Source organism: Aptenodytes forsteri, unplaced genomic scaffold, assembly GCF_000699145.1.
Source record: "Aptenodytes forsteri isolate BGI_AS27 unplaced genomic scaffold, ASM69914v1 Scaffold42, whole genome shotgun sequence".
NCBI lineage: Eukaryota > Metazoa > Chordata > Aves > Sphenisciformes > Spheniscidae > Aptenodytes > Aptenodytes forsteri.
In genome coordinates this window covers 385,755-400,337 of record NW_008794081.1, presented here as the reverse complement: position 1 = coordinate 400,337, position 14,583 = coordinate 385,755, and the positions used below count along the sequence as shown (strand labels likewise).

Sequence of the window (14,583 nt, the reverse complement as noted above, 5' to 3'; positions counted from 1 at the left end):
ATTTCTATCAAGGTTTTGGCATTTTGCTACTACAGAGTTTGAGCTACTTCAGATATCTAGTACTCAGATTCCAGTAAGTTGCCAAGAGGTATTTGAACAAGGAAACCACAACTGTCAGTTTATAATGATCTTCATTCACATTATTAGGTGCCCTCAAAGTTAATTTCTCTCATAAGTCTTTTAAATTAACAGAGATTATTATTAACAGAGCTCCTGTTGGTCTGCCTGCCAGGGATCTTTAAATTTTAATGAAGGAATTACTGAGGAAATATCTCCTTAAAAGAACACAAATTAGTGCATAGATATCAGCAGAAGTTTATCGCTGAATGTTTTTGAACACTTAGTGTGCATATTGTGAGTGCTTGACAAAAAGCAACAATAACATTAAGTTTCCACTGTCCAATATAAGCAATTCTTAAAATGTGGATTATTGGCAAAAGTATAATTGTTTTAAGAGAAAAATGAATGGAGATCCTCTGACATACTTAAAGAAAAATTATGTAGTCTACTTAAGTTATGTAGTCTACTTAAAGCTTCGCTCTCACTGACACAGAGCAGATCTCATTGTTTGCTATCTTTTGAAAAACTAAAAGAAATTGTTTGACTTGTCCACCAGAAACTCTGAAACTGCTCAAATTGATTTCTTGGCATTCTTTCCTACTAAGCAGAGAGCAGGCCTCTGAGTGCAACAGTCTCCAGTTCTGTCTCTAAACTTTTTCCTTACATATTCTTTCTCCTTAATTATGTCATGGACATCACTGGACTTCTTAGACTAGAATTCACTCTTGGCAGAATATCTGCTCAAAAACATCTCCACAGCATAAAAGACGAACCTAATGCTTAAGGTGTCCCACTGAGCCTCCCTTTCACCTATGGACTTCAAATTAAAGTTATGGTTAGATGTTCAAAAGCATAGTTTACACCAAGCAGAGGGTTTCAAGATTGTGCTCTCTAAGTATTTCATATCTTTTGGCTATTAACTGTCACACAGACTACACGAAAACCAAAGAAACAATAATAAACCCCACCTTCTCAACTCACCAGTTTCAGCAGAATGATCAAGCTGGAAACCATGAAAAAATTTAGGTCAGAGAAGAAGAGAGGGAAAGACCCAGGCAAGCAGGACTTTCTACCTTATTTTTTGTGATCCAATGAGATTGCACAGAAATGCAGGTTTTTCTGGAAAGCTAAAAGAGTGCAATCAGTCAATTGTGCTAGGCCATCTAAAATTTAGAGTTTTGAATGCTAGGAGTAAATAGGTATGGGAAAGTTATTTGTGAGTTCTATAGATTTTCTAAAATCATTCTTTGTTTAAACACTACCACAGACTGTACCAAATGCAACTCGTCATTCCTCTGAAGAGTGGGCTTTAGTCTGTTCTGAAAGAGAGAGTTCTGAGGTAAGAGAAAGCTAGGATCTGGTGATGGTCAGTCTTGGCTTCTGCAGTGAGGCTGCTTAAAAAAGGCAACGCTGAGTTTTGTGATACAGGGATGAAATAATAACAGTTATTAAAGAGAGTTAGCGTTTACGTTTCCCTCTCTGAAAGCAGCCAGAGCCACATTGTTATAACTGTTTAGAGGATGTATTAACTTTGCCTTACGTTTTCTAGCATTCTTAATTAAATCACTTCCTTAAAATGAAATTCAGATTTTTATGTTCCAGGATTTAGATCTGCTCTTTTTTAGTTCAAGGGTAGTGGCCATGGTGCATGACTTAATAAGGACAGATCCTCTTTGACCCATTTAGTCATAGTAAGAGTAAAACCAGATACGGTTCCTGGGAGAAGAATCAGATGTCCCTTTGTAGATATAGACTGCTCTGTGCTTTTGAAGGGCTAGGTCTCACCTACAAGGAGAAGGAAAAAAGTGGGTTTTTTTCAAAATATATGTGCTGGTACTTTTTTTCAGGGAACTCAGTGATCAGTGCGCCTAGAGTACCCACTGAAATAGATGTTGTTTTCAGCATCTGAACCACATCAGCAGCAAACAATATGAGTTTGCACAGTCTTAGAATCACAGAATCACAAATCACTGAGTGGCCGAGGTTGGAAGGGACATCTAGAGGTCATCTCGTCCAACGCCCCTGCTCAAGCAGAGCCACCTAGAGTCAGTTGCTCAGGCCCATGTCCAGACGGCTTTTGGATGTCTTCAAGGATGGAGACTCCACAATCTCTCTGGGAAATCTGTGCCAGTGCTCAGTCATCCTCATGGTGAAAAAGTCTTTCCTGATGTTCAGGAAGAATGTCTCATATATCAGTTTGTGTCCACTGCCTCTTGTCCTGTCACTAGGCACCACTGGAAAGAGCCTGTCTCAGTCGTCTTTACACCTACCTTCCCTTCAGGTATTTATATACATTGATAAGATCCCCCTGAACCTTCTGTTTTCCAGGCTAAACAGTTCCTGCTCTCCCAGCCTTTTCTCATAGGAGAGATGCTTCAATCCCTTAATCATCTCTGTGGCCCTTTGTTGGACTCTCTGCAGAACTTCCATCTTTCTTTTGTAACGTGGAGCCCAGAACTGGACACAATTCTCCAGCTATGACCTCACCTGTGTTGAAAGGAGGGGAAGGATCACCTCCCTCAACCTGCTGGCAACACCTCAACCTCCTAATGCAGCCCAGGATAACAGTAGCCTTTCCTGTATCAAGGGCACATTTCCGGCTCATGTTCAACCTTGTGTTCGCCAGGATCCCACGGCCCTCTTCTACCAAACTGCTTTCCAGCTGGGTGACCCCCAGCATATATTGCTGCCTGTGGCTGTTCCTCCCCAGGTGTAGGTCTTTGTAATTCCCCTTGTTGAACTTCATGAGGTTCCTGTCAGCCCATTATGGTCAGCCTGTCAAAGTCCCTCTGGATAACAGCATGACCCTCTTGGAGTATCAGCCACTCCTTCCGAAGTCTTAGTGCATATAGGCATCCAACATGTTTGATAAGTGGCGGAAGATTAGGGTTATATTTACACAGTGACCACTGTAGTGGCTGCAGCTAAAGAATACCTGACTGAATCACCTTTAAATTGTGTAGACCAGCTATCTAGCTCAGCACAGCACTGTAATGCAGAGCTGTTTACAGAATTAGCCACATCAGTACTCCTTTCTCAAAGACATCTGTACAGTCTTAGAAGCAGTCAAGCTATCTACTGTTAAGCAAAACTGGCAATGCCTAGATAAGCCCTAGTTAAAACTGGGGTGCATCTAAACTGACAACAGTCAGTGTATTGTGAATATTTGCTAAAATATTTCTAGTCTGGTAGAATTTTTAGTCTTTGAACACAACCAAATGTAAGCCCTAGGCTTTTGTCTCTGAGCTTGTGAGTAAGTTTTTCAAATATCCTCCAATTTATCATCTTTTTCTTTCTACAAATTTAGAACTTGCTGATATTATGGAAAGGGAGAATTCTTGTATCTTCTAAAATTTTAAGGTCATTCCACCCCATGAAATAGTTCTTTCTTTTATACCCTGGATATCAGAGAGCTAGGCAAAAAGGAGGAATTAAGATGCTCTCTTATTTTCTTTTTTCTTCAAGACATATCTTTCCATTGAAAAGTATGTAGAGAAGACAGAACATATTACTTGTTCTCTCTGAAGAGTAGTAATTTCAGATTTAAACTGTTACTGAAAAATCTAGTTCTATGTTTTTGAGAGCTTTGGAAATATATTTCTCACTTATTTTTATGTGAAGCATAATTTACAGCTTGCTCAAGCAAGTATGCATTCTAACTATTAGTGTCCTAGTGTGACATAGTACCATAAACTTTAGAAGTTTTGTTAGAAATCTTTGTAGTTTTAAGTGTGAATTATAATTAAATTTTATAGGATGCTCAGCCTATTTAGAAGAGCTCAGAGAGCTAAATAAGAATTCTGTTTGGAATACAAATGCTTTAAAAATTGGAGGGAAGTTTAGGAAGGTAAAGTGATCTAATTTGAAATTTTGGACTTGCTGACTTAGTTGTTATTTCATCTATTCAGCATCTAAAGATAGTCTTCATCAAGTTTTCCTGTTTAAATTCACCTTTATGTATTTGCTTTCTGATTTTTATGCATAATTCTTTGAATGATTTTATAGTCAGAATTACAAAACAAACAAAAAGCAATCAATCACACATAGCTAATAACTAAAGCATACCTGACATTGAAACAAAATTTAAATAACATTTTACTGAAATGTTTGTTCTGTTTCATTTATTATGAGCACAATGAAATACCAGAATTTGAAATGCAAATAAGTACATTATCAAATTGCCTGCACAGTGTAATCCCTCCCACTTCTTCTATCCATAATCTCCACTAGCTACGCCTGACAAGTACAAAATTTGATGATGGTCACATGAAATACCCTTTGGAACATGCAGTCCACATAGTAATTCTTAACTGACTGTATTTTAAGAATACATTATATTCAATCAGCCTGGATAGCCTTTGCAAACAATGTCGTTAAGGAAGTCACCTGTTGTACATTTATGTGATCATAATGAAGAAATCTCTAGCCATTTTAATTAATAGCTTTATTTTGCATAGGCATTATTTTCTGCCAAAGCACGAATAACAATCTGGACTAATCAGTATGAACTTGCAGCATTTCAGTAAATACTCTCTCCTCACCCTGCTGTATGAACAAATAACTGAGACTAGCTTTTAAACACACCCCAATGTCCCTAGCGAAAGACTGGGAATATTAATTCATGACTATAATATAAAGCTAAGGCATGCTGTTAAAACAGCAGAAATATTCTGCTTTTTACAGTCTTACTTGTTGGAAGCTTTTTAAACTGTTGTCTGATAAATTATTTATAAACTGTCTCTAGGTTTTCTTCCTCCTGTGATGGCTTGCAAACACAAACACTGATATTGGACATTGATGCCATTATGCAAGTTTGACTTTTCCAGAAACTGCTCGCACTGTTTTTTGGCCTGCTGGGCTGACAGTTGTGTGGTAATGAATGCAGTCAATATGTTTACGATCTGAGAGATTGTCAGCGTAACAGAGGTCTTACCTAACAGTGAGGTTTAATAAACAGTGGCAGTTGTAAGTAAAGTTGAGACTAGTATAAATTCCAGCTTCTTTGTGGGGGTCTGCTGCAGAAAACTTGGAGCTCCAACAACAGCAAAAAGAAGTACATCTATAAGAAACTATAATTTAACAGTACTTGATTTCTTCTCATGCCTTGACTTTCATGCATTGCATCTATCACCCTTCCTCCTTCTTATCTGAGATGGTTTATCTTTATGCTTCATATCTTTTAGCTATTATCTGTTCTGTATATATTTTCTGTTGCTGTGCTTGCTTGGCAGCATCTTTAAGCTTAATCTGCAGTACTGTAACATTAAGGAAACATCCAGTTTTATCATTTTGCTACAAACAATGCTGACTGGATGCACCACACAGAGATGTAATAGTCCTGGGAAACCTCACTTCTGCTCACCAGATACATCAACTTGCTTATGGGAGTGCCGTTAATATGATTTCTGCTCTGTCTGAATATATAGATTCTGAATCTGCTGCCTGTGACCTAACAGCTGTCTTTGGGCATTTCTGATTAACACCACTATTCAGCTGCTTAATGCTCATCACAGATATGGGTAGTAGCACTCTGTAGTACTCTTGGTAGTGGGATGAGACCATTTCTACATAGCTTTTCTGTAAGTCTTCTCATTCTATTGCTGGTAGTTCCGTGATCTAAAATTGATCTTTACTTGGGAATATAAACTACCTTGATTTTTAGGGCGATGGTATCTCCTTTTTCATGGATCATTTTAAAATGAATTATATAAATGGACTGCTTAAGATAAATGATTCTAATATCATGGCTGGCTGAGCTAGGGACTGTGAGTTCCCTTTTCCACTAATGCAAGCAAAAACCTGTGACAATCATTTAATACCTGATAATGAAGTATTAAAATGAATAATGACTTATCAAGTAAAAGTAGGGGTTTTTTTTTCCAATTGTTGTTTAAAGTTTTTAGATTTGAGGGGTCATTTTTCTCTGCTTAACCTGTTGGAAACATATTGGATGAGAAAAACTGGGAGAAGTAGGAGACAAGACTGGCCACTGATTTTCTCTAACCTACCTTTTAGATGGGATGCCACTGAGCTGGTGGATTGGAAGAACCAATGAAACACAGACTTACTGGGGAGGTTCCTTGCCTGCTGTACAAAAATGTGCTTGTGGATTAGAGGGGAGCTGCATTGATTCCCAGCATTACTGCAACTGTGATGCGGACAGAGATGAATGGTGACTTTTTACTGTTGCTTATTCACAATACTTTTTCCTGGAAAGTAAATAAAGAAAATATACAGGCCTTAGCACATTTAGAACACCAAAGCTGTTGTAAATTTAAATTACCATAGTGTCACCTGCTTCTTTGATATAGAACACATTTTCTCACAAAATTATAACTATATACATTAAGTATTATTGCTAATTCTTTCACTCTGAATTCTGGGGAGGGTTTAATTTTATGCAGATACTTTCTAGTTTTGTAGTATATTGCATGTTATATATTAAGATATTAACTGTGGTCTTTAGTACAACTCCAGTTATTAGTTTTAGAATACTGAAAGTAATTAAAGCTAAAATAAAAGATTCTGGAAAAAGTTAAGTTAATTTTTAGCATAATTTTGAACTATGCTTTTAAGTTTAGACTTTTTACCCCCTTTTTTTGTCATCTACAACTTAGATAATTAAAATTGGACACCCTTGCTATCAGCGAAGTGAAGCACTCACATGGAATCCTGTTCTAAGGGGATGGAAGGATTTCTAAAATGTAGATCTTCCGCTTGTACTTGAAATTCCCTGATGTTATTTATGATACCATTCAAATAAGTAACATAAGCGATGATTGCTTGTTACAATGTCAAATCTGAACCTGACTTTTCACTTAAGAGAATCAGATGCAACTTTCTCAACAATAGCTCCAGTGCAGTGTAGGACTTTATAAAGCAAACAGGACTTTTCAAATGAAAGCTTTTCTGTTGAAGAAACTTTTAAGCTTTTAAACTTTAAAGCATATTTAACTTACAAAAATCCAATTCAGTGAGTAGGTTAATATATGCATGCTAATAAATGTATCAACAACTGTTTTTTGAAAATAGAAAAATGTAAGGAAGGTACTTATGAACAACTTTGTGTGTACAAAATGAAGCAATGCATTATTTTCTCAAGCTAGATATCCACCCTTCCTTTAAAGGAACGGCTAGTGAGTTTGGTTGGAAAATGCTTATTCTGTCATCACGAGCAGGGAACTCAACAGATACAGAAATGAAAATACAACAAAGGGTTATTCAAAGAACAATTCTTCACAAGCTTCAAAAGTTTCTGTAGGAAAAGAATTTGCATCTGCAGTAAAACTCACAGAGTGATATCTGCTGTGATCATTACAATAAAGAGATTAAACAAATACACAGAACACTAGGAATTTCCCTATTATTGTGCTGCACAAAAATACAAACAATTTTTGATTTCCAACAACAAAATAAGTGTTAAAAGATGAATTCATTTTGAGACAGGATTTTGAGTAGTTGCTAATATATGTAATACATTCTTGCTCAGTTTTGTCATTCAATCCATGCTCGCATACGTAGGTTAATTTATAGTGGTAACTTACTTGTAAATAAAGATAGAGGATGACATGCATGTCTTCACTATAACGACTTTGAGTAAATTGCATATGTTGATGAGTGTATTACATTGAAAATGTAATGACTCCTGTTTTATATATCTGTATGTATCCACTTTTGACATTTTAATTTTCATTTTAAGTGCAGAATTATCCCAGTAACTCCAATGTTACGGGGGCTATGTTTACACGTGTTTTGGTAGTTGCCTTAATGTTACATTTGGTTCCCTAGAGACTACTGGTTTGAACCAGTTGATTCAGAACTGTTCATAGGGTGGAAAATGTAGGTAGAGGCTGTGCTTGTTTGAGATGCTTTCTGAGCACAGAATACCAGAGTTACACACAGTGTGGTTTTGAAAATATGTTTTTTATATTCTATTTTCATAGTGAAATCTATCTTATTTCATAGATTGGGCATAGATTTAGCTCTAAAACTCCTTGTTTGACTAATCAAAATCTTTAAGTCTCTAAAAGTCTAAAATAAAAAAGATTTTTACAAAAAATTTGTTCCTAAAGATCTACAAAAATGCAAATCCTCTCTGCAGAAAAGGTAAGCTAGTTTCTCTTCAGTTTCACTTTATTTGCAGCATAGTTTTACTGAAGCAAATACTTTTGGTGTTTCGAGGGTTTTTTTAATTTCTAAATTAGAAATCTGCAACATGTCACCTCATCAAAAATTAACATTTTTAAAAAATGTTTCACATTCCTCACTTAAGAAAAAATGTTACCTGAAAAAAAAAGTACATTTGTATGTACTGTGCTCCAAGACAGATAGATAAACAGAAATTATATACAGGGGAAAGATATTGATGTTAGCAAAGGGAGGGGGGAGGGGAGAAAAAAAACACTGATTTCATTCAGCACAAGGAGGGAATCTCTTCCCGTTGTCTCAGTCCCTGTGCATGGTGTACTGAGAGAGGGGGTTGCTAAGCCCAACCATGTTCCCAGAGAAACGTGGCTTGCTTGCTGAAGTGTGTCTCGCGTTTACTCTCTGAGCAGTGAGTTCTATCTTGCCTCCCCTCTCTAAATTTGTACTGTTGTCTCCGAGTTATTTGCTTTGCCCATTAAAGGGAAGATTCAACTATAAATGGATTGAATGGAGAGATTGAATTTTCCAGAATGGTCCTGAGTGATTGAATATTTCCATGGGTTCAGGGGAAGCAATTTTAGGGCCAAAACTTGTGCTTATGAAATTTAGAAATTCAGTTCTGACACTAAGTTAACAAAGATTTTAAACGAGGAATTTGGTCTAAGTTTACAAGTACTGCATGTGTGCTCTGAGTGCTAGGTTGCATATTTCCTTTTCTGAGTTACATATTTGTAACATATGCTGCTTTTCCTGTACATTCAGCATGACTTTGTATTTTTCTATTTGATTTTTTTTAACTTTTGTCAAGATGAAAAAGGAAAAAAAATTAGAGTTATTTAAAAGTTATACTAATCCAATTAATATTCCGTAATGAAGAGACAGGCTGTTATAGATACGTTATGTCCTCAGCAACATAAAATTACTGACATGGGCAAATATGTTAGCTTAGGCAGCCATTTAGGTACCCATTTATGTCAAAGAGTTTTCTCATGCTTATGCAGACAAGCACAACCATAAAACTGCCCACTTCCTATGAAATTGTTTCAGTCCTGTCAAACGATCATAATATCAATACCAAAGCATACAGTTGTATTCACAGTTGCTTGTAGAGTTATGCAGCACTTTTTTTCAGAATTTAATTCCTTCCTTTTCCCCAACAATGTGTCAATGATAATGAAATGTTTATCAGAAACATTTAGGAGAGCTGTGGCTTTCATTTTACCTTTTCAGGACTAATGATACTGGATTCCTCTCCTACAAGGAGCATCTACCAGTAACTGAAATTGTGATCACAGACACTAACAGACCAAATTCTGAAGCAGCTTACAAACTGGGGCCTTTGCTTTGCCGTGGTGACAGTAAGTAACAACTGCAGAGTTTTGCTAAGCAACAATGGGTTTTGACTGCAATAAATTTTAAATGTTGTTTGCTAAACAGCCTAAGATACACTATTGTAAAAATTGCATCCAGTTCTTTTAGTAATTAGAAAGGAAAAAGACAAAATGCCATGGTCCAGTGCAAACCAGGGTAGAATTGTAAAGGTATATTTTTGATGATACACATCAATAGTGAAGACAGAAATAGTATAATTTTCAAACATATTTTGAGTACAAAATCCAGTGTTTTTATGGAATTTGAATTAAGTTACAAATAAAGCATTACATGAAGGGGAATTCATAACTGGTTACCATATCTTGGGAGAAACATACCCTTCAGTAGATCTGCATGCCTCCATCAGCAAACCTTATGCATATTAACTTCTCTGTGTATTTGTGCAACCAGGAAAACTATATTATGGGAGATTAATCCAGTATATACAATATCTATGAGCAAAATTGCAACTCCACATAAGAATTTAAAATTTAGAAACTTATAGGGTAATTCAAAACATAAAGCTTGTACATCCTAAATATGTATGTAGTAACCAGAAAAATATTGTGTGAAGAAATCATTTAAAGGTAATGAGACAACTGGAGCAAAACTAATACCTTATTGAAGATTTTTGATAACATTTCTGATTTCATTAATTTCCATCTTCATTGGCAAAGAAAACAGATTTAGTTTATGTTCAATAATATACTATTGCACAAAATTCTATGGCTGCTGCTGTTTGTAGTCAAAAGTCAGATGACACAACACTACAGATCATCCTAAAGATCTTAACTGAAGAGTTGAATGGGCAGGATTTTGTCTACAGTTGAGTAAGGGATTAAAATATTTCATAAGTTTAATTTCTTTACATCAAATGTTACCCTATGAGTTTTCATGAACTTCACTATTGTTTCAAATAATTACAAATTACTATTTTTGTTATGTGATTTTCCTCCTTCATCATATGATGTTCTGTTTGTTTTTCACATTTCTTCAGCCTTTATGAATAAGAGGAAATGAATACCAGTAAAGAAGTACCACTCTGTACTTTTAGACTCACTCAGGAGACTGCATAGATAAATAAATATAAATTAGCATGTATTTATTTTTATGTCATCTCTGCTTTCATTCCCATGACTTGTCAGGGTAATTATGCCTGGAAGATGTGTTAACAGATGTGTGTTACAGCAATGCATTCTAATTTTCTTATGAAAATTTATAAGAGACAAAAAAAAACCTGTTGGGTGCTTCCTTTTCACTTGTCTGACATCCGATTGTGAGCTGATCATTTATCCTGCCTATCAAAGAACTGTTAAATCATGGGGTTATGATCTAGGATTATGGTATAATTCAGAGTAGAAAGGACCAGGTCTCTCAGGGATTTGTAAAATTGGGGCTTGAAGCCCCCAAAGATGGAGCCTGCACTGCTTCTCTGGGAAGCCTGCTCCGCTGCTTGGCTGTCCTCACTGAGAATTTCTTTTTACTTAGATCAAACCTGAAACTCTGTTATTTCAACTTATACCCATTGTCTTTGATACTCACACCTTACACAAATGCAAAGAGCCTGGCTCCATCTTCTTGATGATTTCCCCTTAGATTTTGGGGGCTGCTGTCAGGACCCCCACAAAGCTGTCCCTCCTCCAGGCTGAACCAGCCCTGGTCCTTCAGCCTGAAGGGCAGGAAAAGTGTTCCAGACCTGAACATCCTGGTGGCCTCCCCCATATTCGCTCCTTTTTATCAATGTTTTTCCTGTACTGGAGGGCCTAAAATTAGAGGCAGTACGTAGATGTTGTCTTACAAGTGTTGAGTAGAGGGGGATAACCACCTTCCTCAATTGACTGGCCATGCTCATACAGCCTATGAAGCAGCAGGCCTCTGTTGTGGCCAGGGACAAGGAAACCAGGGACAATGACAGCAATGAAACAGAAATATTTACAGCTTGTGTAGTACTAATAAGTGGGGAGAATTTCAATTTCACTACTCACCAAGTTCCCAACTACTATTAATTACATAACCTGACCCCAATTATCACAAATCTTAAAACATGGAAGCCAACTAGCTTCCCCGGGTGAATCATTAAAACATACAGACTGTTCTGACACCCATTGACCTCCCTGCCTTTATTTGATGTTTGCTTAGTCTGAGTGATTGAATTGCTGCAAAATTTCACACTGATGCTAAATGATCACAGTATTTCTAGACAAGTTGCAACAGAGAACTCTAAAATATCATGAGGACAAGCACAAGAAATCAGAGTCTGAATGTCAGAGAAATATTTTTGTAATGTCAGACAACATTATAGAATTTGACTTCAGAAATAAGCAATTTGGGACTGAAATAACCTCAGTAAAAAGACCTTTCAGAATATAACAGTTAATGGTAATAATTCAGCATAAACCTTGAAAAGGAACATTCACTTTGATTGTTTAATAAGAGCAGTAATAATGTAATTTTTCTCAGCCAGTTGCAACATAAAGACAAAGATAGTAAGAGATGGCATGCTTTTAGGGAGGTAGGGACTAAAATTTGAGAAAACAATACAGAATTTCTGAAGGAAAAATTAATGTAAAATCATAGAATTTTGACATAAAAACAAAGTGCAAGGTGTTTAGTAAAATATTAATTGTATGGTCATATATAACAAAATATATAAACATGAAGTATCATATAATATGTTATATATTCTGTATCACATATTTTATGTCATGTATCATATATAGCACCTATATTATACCATTATCATATGATATTATTCTGTATATTTTATAGTATAATAATATATAATATAGGATAAAACATATATAATAGATGGTCTATGTAATATATTTTATATTTTATTAAATTATATTAATATCTTTCTCATATACAACATAATTTTATTATATATATTACAATAAATATTCTATTCTATTCTATCCTATTATTTTAATTGTTATACTGGAAATGACTGAGTGTATGACTTACTAGAATTTTTTGCAATGGCCTTTATGTATCAGCAGGGGGTTTTATAATGAAAATTTTCTTTAAAGTTCAGTTTTCCAGAAAATGTAAAAAGCCATGAGTTGTACTAGTTTCTGAGTTCTACATGTTAGATTTCACGCTAGACAAAACTGATGAAGTAAGTCTAAACTCTCTTGTAAGATCAACAATAACATATTAGTAGCACTCTGAAGCTGCAGGAAGGAAGCAGACCATTATTAAGATTTTTTCTAATCTGAGGTTGCAGACACCCATGAGGGTCTAATTAAATGCACTTTTAATGGCATTTGTTTTCCTCTGCACCTTTGGACAGGTGAAAAACACAAAAAAGTTCTAGTAGCACATACCCATTTTTCAGAAGTGCTGTCAAACAAGGAAAAATAGATATTCTTGAATTCACAGGTGTGGTTTGAGTCCTCTCCGTGGAGATTATTGATTATTTCTGCATCTGTCACTCTCTAAAAATAAATTATACAATTCTACTTCATAGGGGATATCCTTTTATTAAACACGTTTTTTGTTCTTTCTGACAGACATAGGTCCTTCAGAATAACTCACTGGTATACCATATAAAAATGTGGGGGAGAAGGTTTACTTGTATTTTGTGATACACTTAGTGCTTTGTTAAATGATTCAGAACCAAAAGATCATAATTTCTCATTGCATCAATAATCTATTCTTTGTAGGACATCTATTTAGAGATAAAAATAATACTTTATGCCCAGAGCAAAATAAAGTAGACCCATAAATAGTTCGTTGAATTGAATTGTCATAAACCATTCACTCCCTTGATTAAGTTTCCAAGTTAAGAGTTACTTCATTAGGTACTTCTAAGAAGTCATGTATCATAACTCAGATGCAGTCTGGCAGAAGTTGACTATTCTTCATTGCACATTTTTTTATTTTCACTCCTTTATTTAACATCACATTACTGTGCTTGGTTTCTTTATCCTAGGTTTTATGGATTGACTCTCTTCAATGAAGTGTGTTACTTACAGAAAACCAAACTATATTTGCTAGAACGAAGCAGGAAAGAGTAACCTAATATAAGAAAAATAATAGCAAAAGCAATACCAGTATAGTTCTTTTTATGTATAAAGTTCCATTCAGATATCAATGATTTTTCTCAGCATTTCTGATAGAGTTATCTATCTATATTTCTAAGATGCCAAAGTGCAATGAAAGTAATAATGATAATCTAGAGGAATATGTCCATTTAGAGAAATTAGGCCATAGGATTTGGTGACACTCAGCTCTATACATATGAGTAGCACTCACCCATTTCTGTCATCTTTAAAATATATTACTGATTCATTTCTATATCCCCTTTTCTACTGTACAATACAATATGTCTAATAAATTGTATCCCAGCACTGCTGGTATCAGATTGAAAAATATATCTAAATATAATGAAAGTTAAGATTCCAATTAACCTATATCAACTGAGTAGGGTAACAGGAAAGATTTTGAAGCATATGAGGACAAAGAAAACCTTTGGGCCATCAATAGATAGAAATACAATGGTTTTCATAAGAAAGAGGCATCTCCATTATTTTTGTCATTATTCAAGGAAAAAACAGACGATTAAATTCTAATAAAAAGAGTCAGTTAGTATGGGTAGACTTAAAACCCCACACCATTCAAGGGGGGGGGGTGTTGTTTTCCTTGCAAGAACTGACTGGAAATACTCTGATTTATTACTATGAAGTTCCAATAGGTATTAGAACATATAGGTGATTCTGCCCCTCTACTCTGCTCTGCTGAGACCCCACCTGGAGTACTGCGTCCAGCTCTGGAGTCCTCAGCACAGCAAATACACGGACCTGTTGGAGCGGGTCCAGAGGAGGGCCACGAAAATGATCAGGGGGATGGAGCACCCCTCCTATGAAGAAAGGCTGAGAGAGTTGGGGTTGTTCAGCCTAGAGAAGAGAAGGCTTCGGGAAGACCTTATTGCAGCCTATCAGTACTTACAGGGGGCTTATAAAAAAGATGGGGACAAACTTTTTAGCAGGGCCTGTTGCAACAGGA

The 14,583-nt window shown here is 35.8% G+C and overlaps 1 protein-coding gene across 1 annotated transcript in view; it reads left to right on the top strand.

Moving 5' to 3' along the window:
- LOC103893554 (contactin-associated protein-like 4) overlaps window positions 1–14,583 on the top strand; it is a 203,461-nt gene that overhangs the window by 153,136 nt on the left and 35,742 nt on the right. Inside the window, exons 15-16 of the mRNA XM_019470308.1 lie at window positions 6,076–6,232; window positions 9,436–9,563. Coding sequence (XP_019325853.1) covers window positions 6,076–6,232; window positions 9,436–9,563 — 285 coding nt within the window. The remainder of the gene's footprint in view (window positions 1–6,075; window positions 6,233–9,435; window positions 9,564–14,583) is intronic.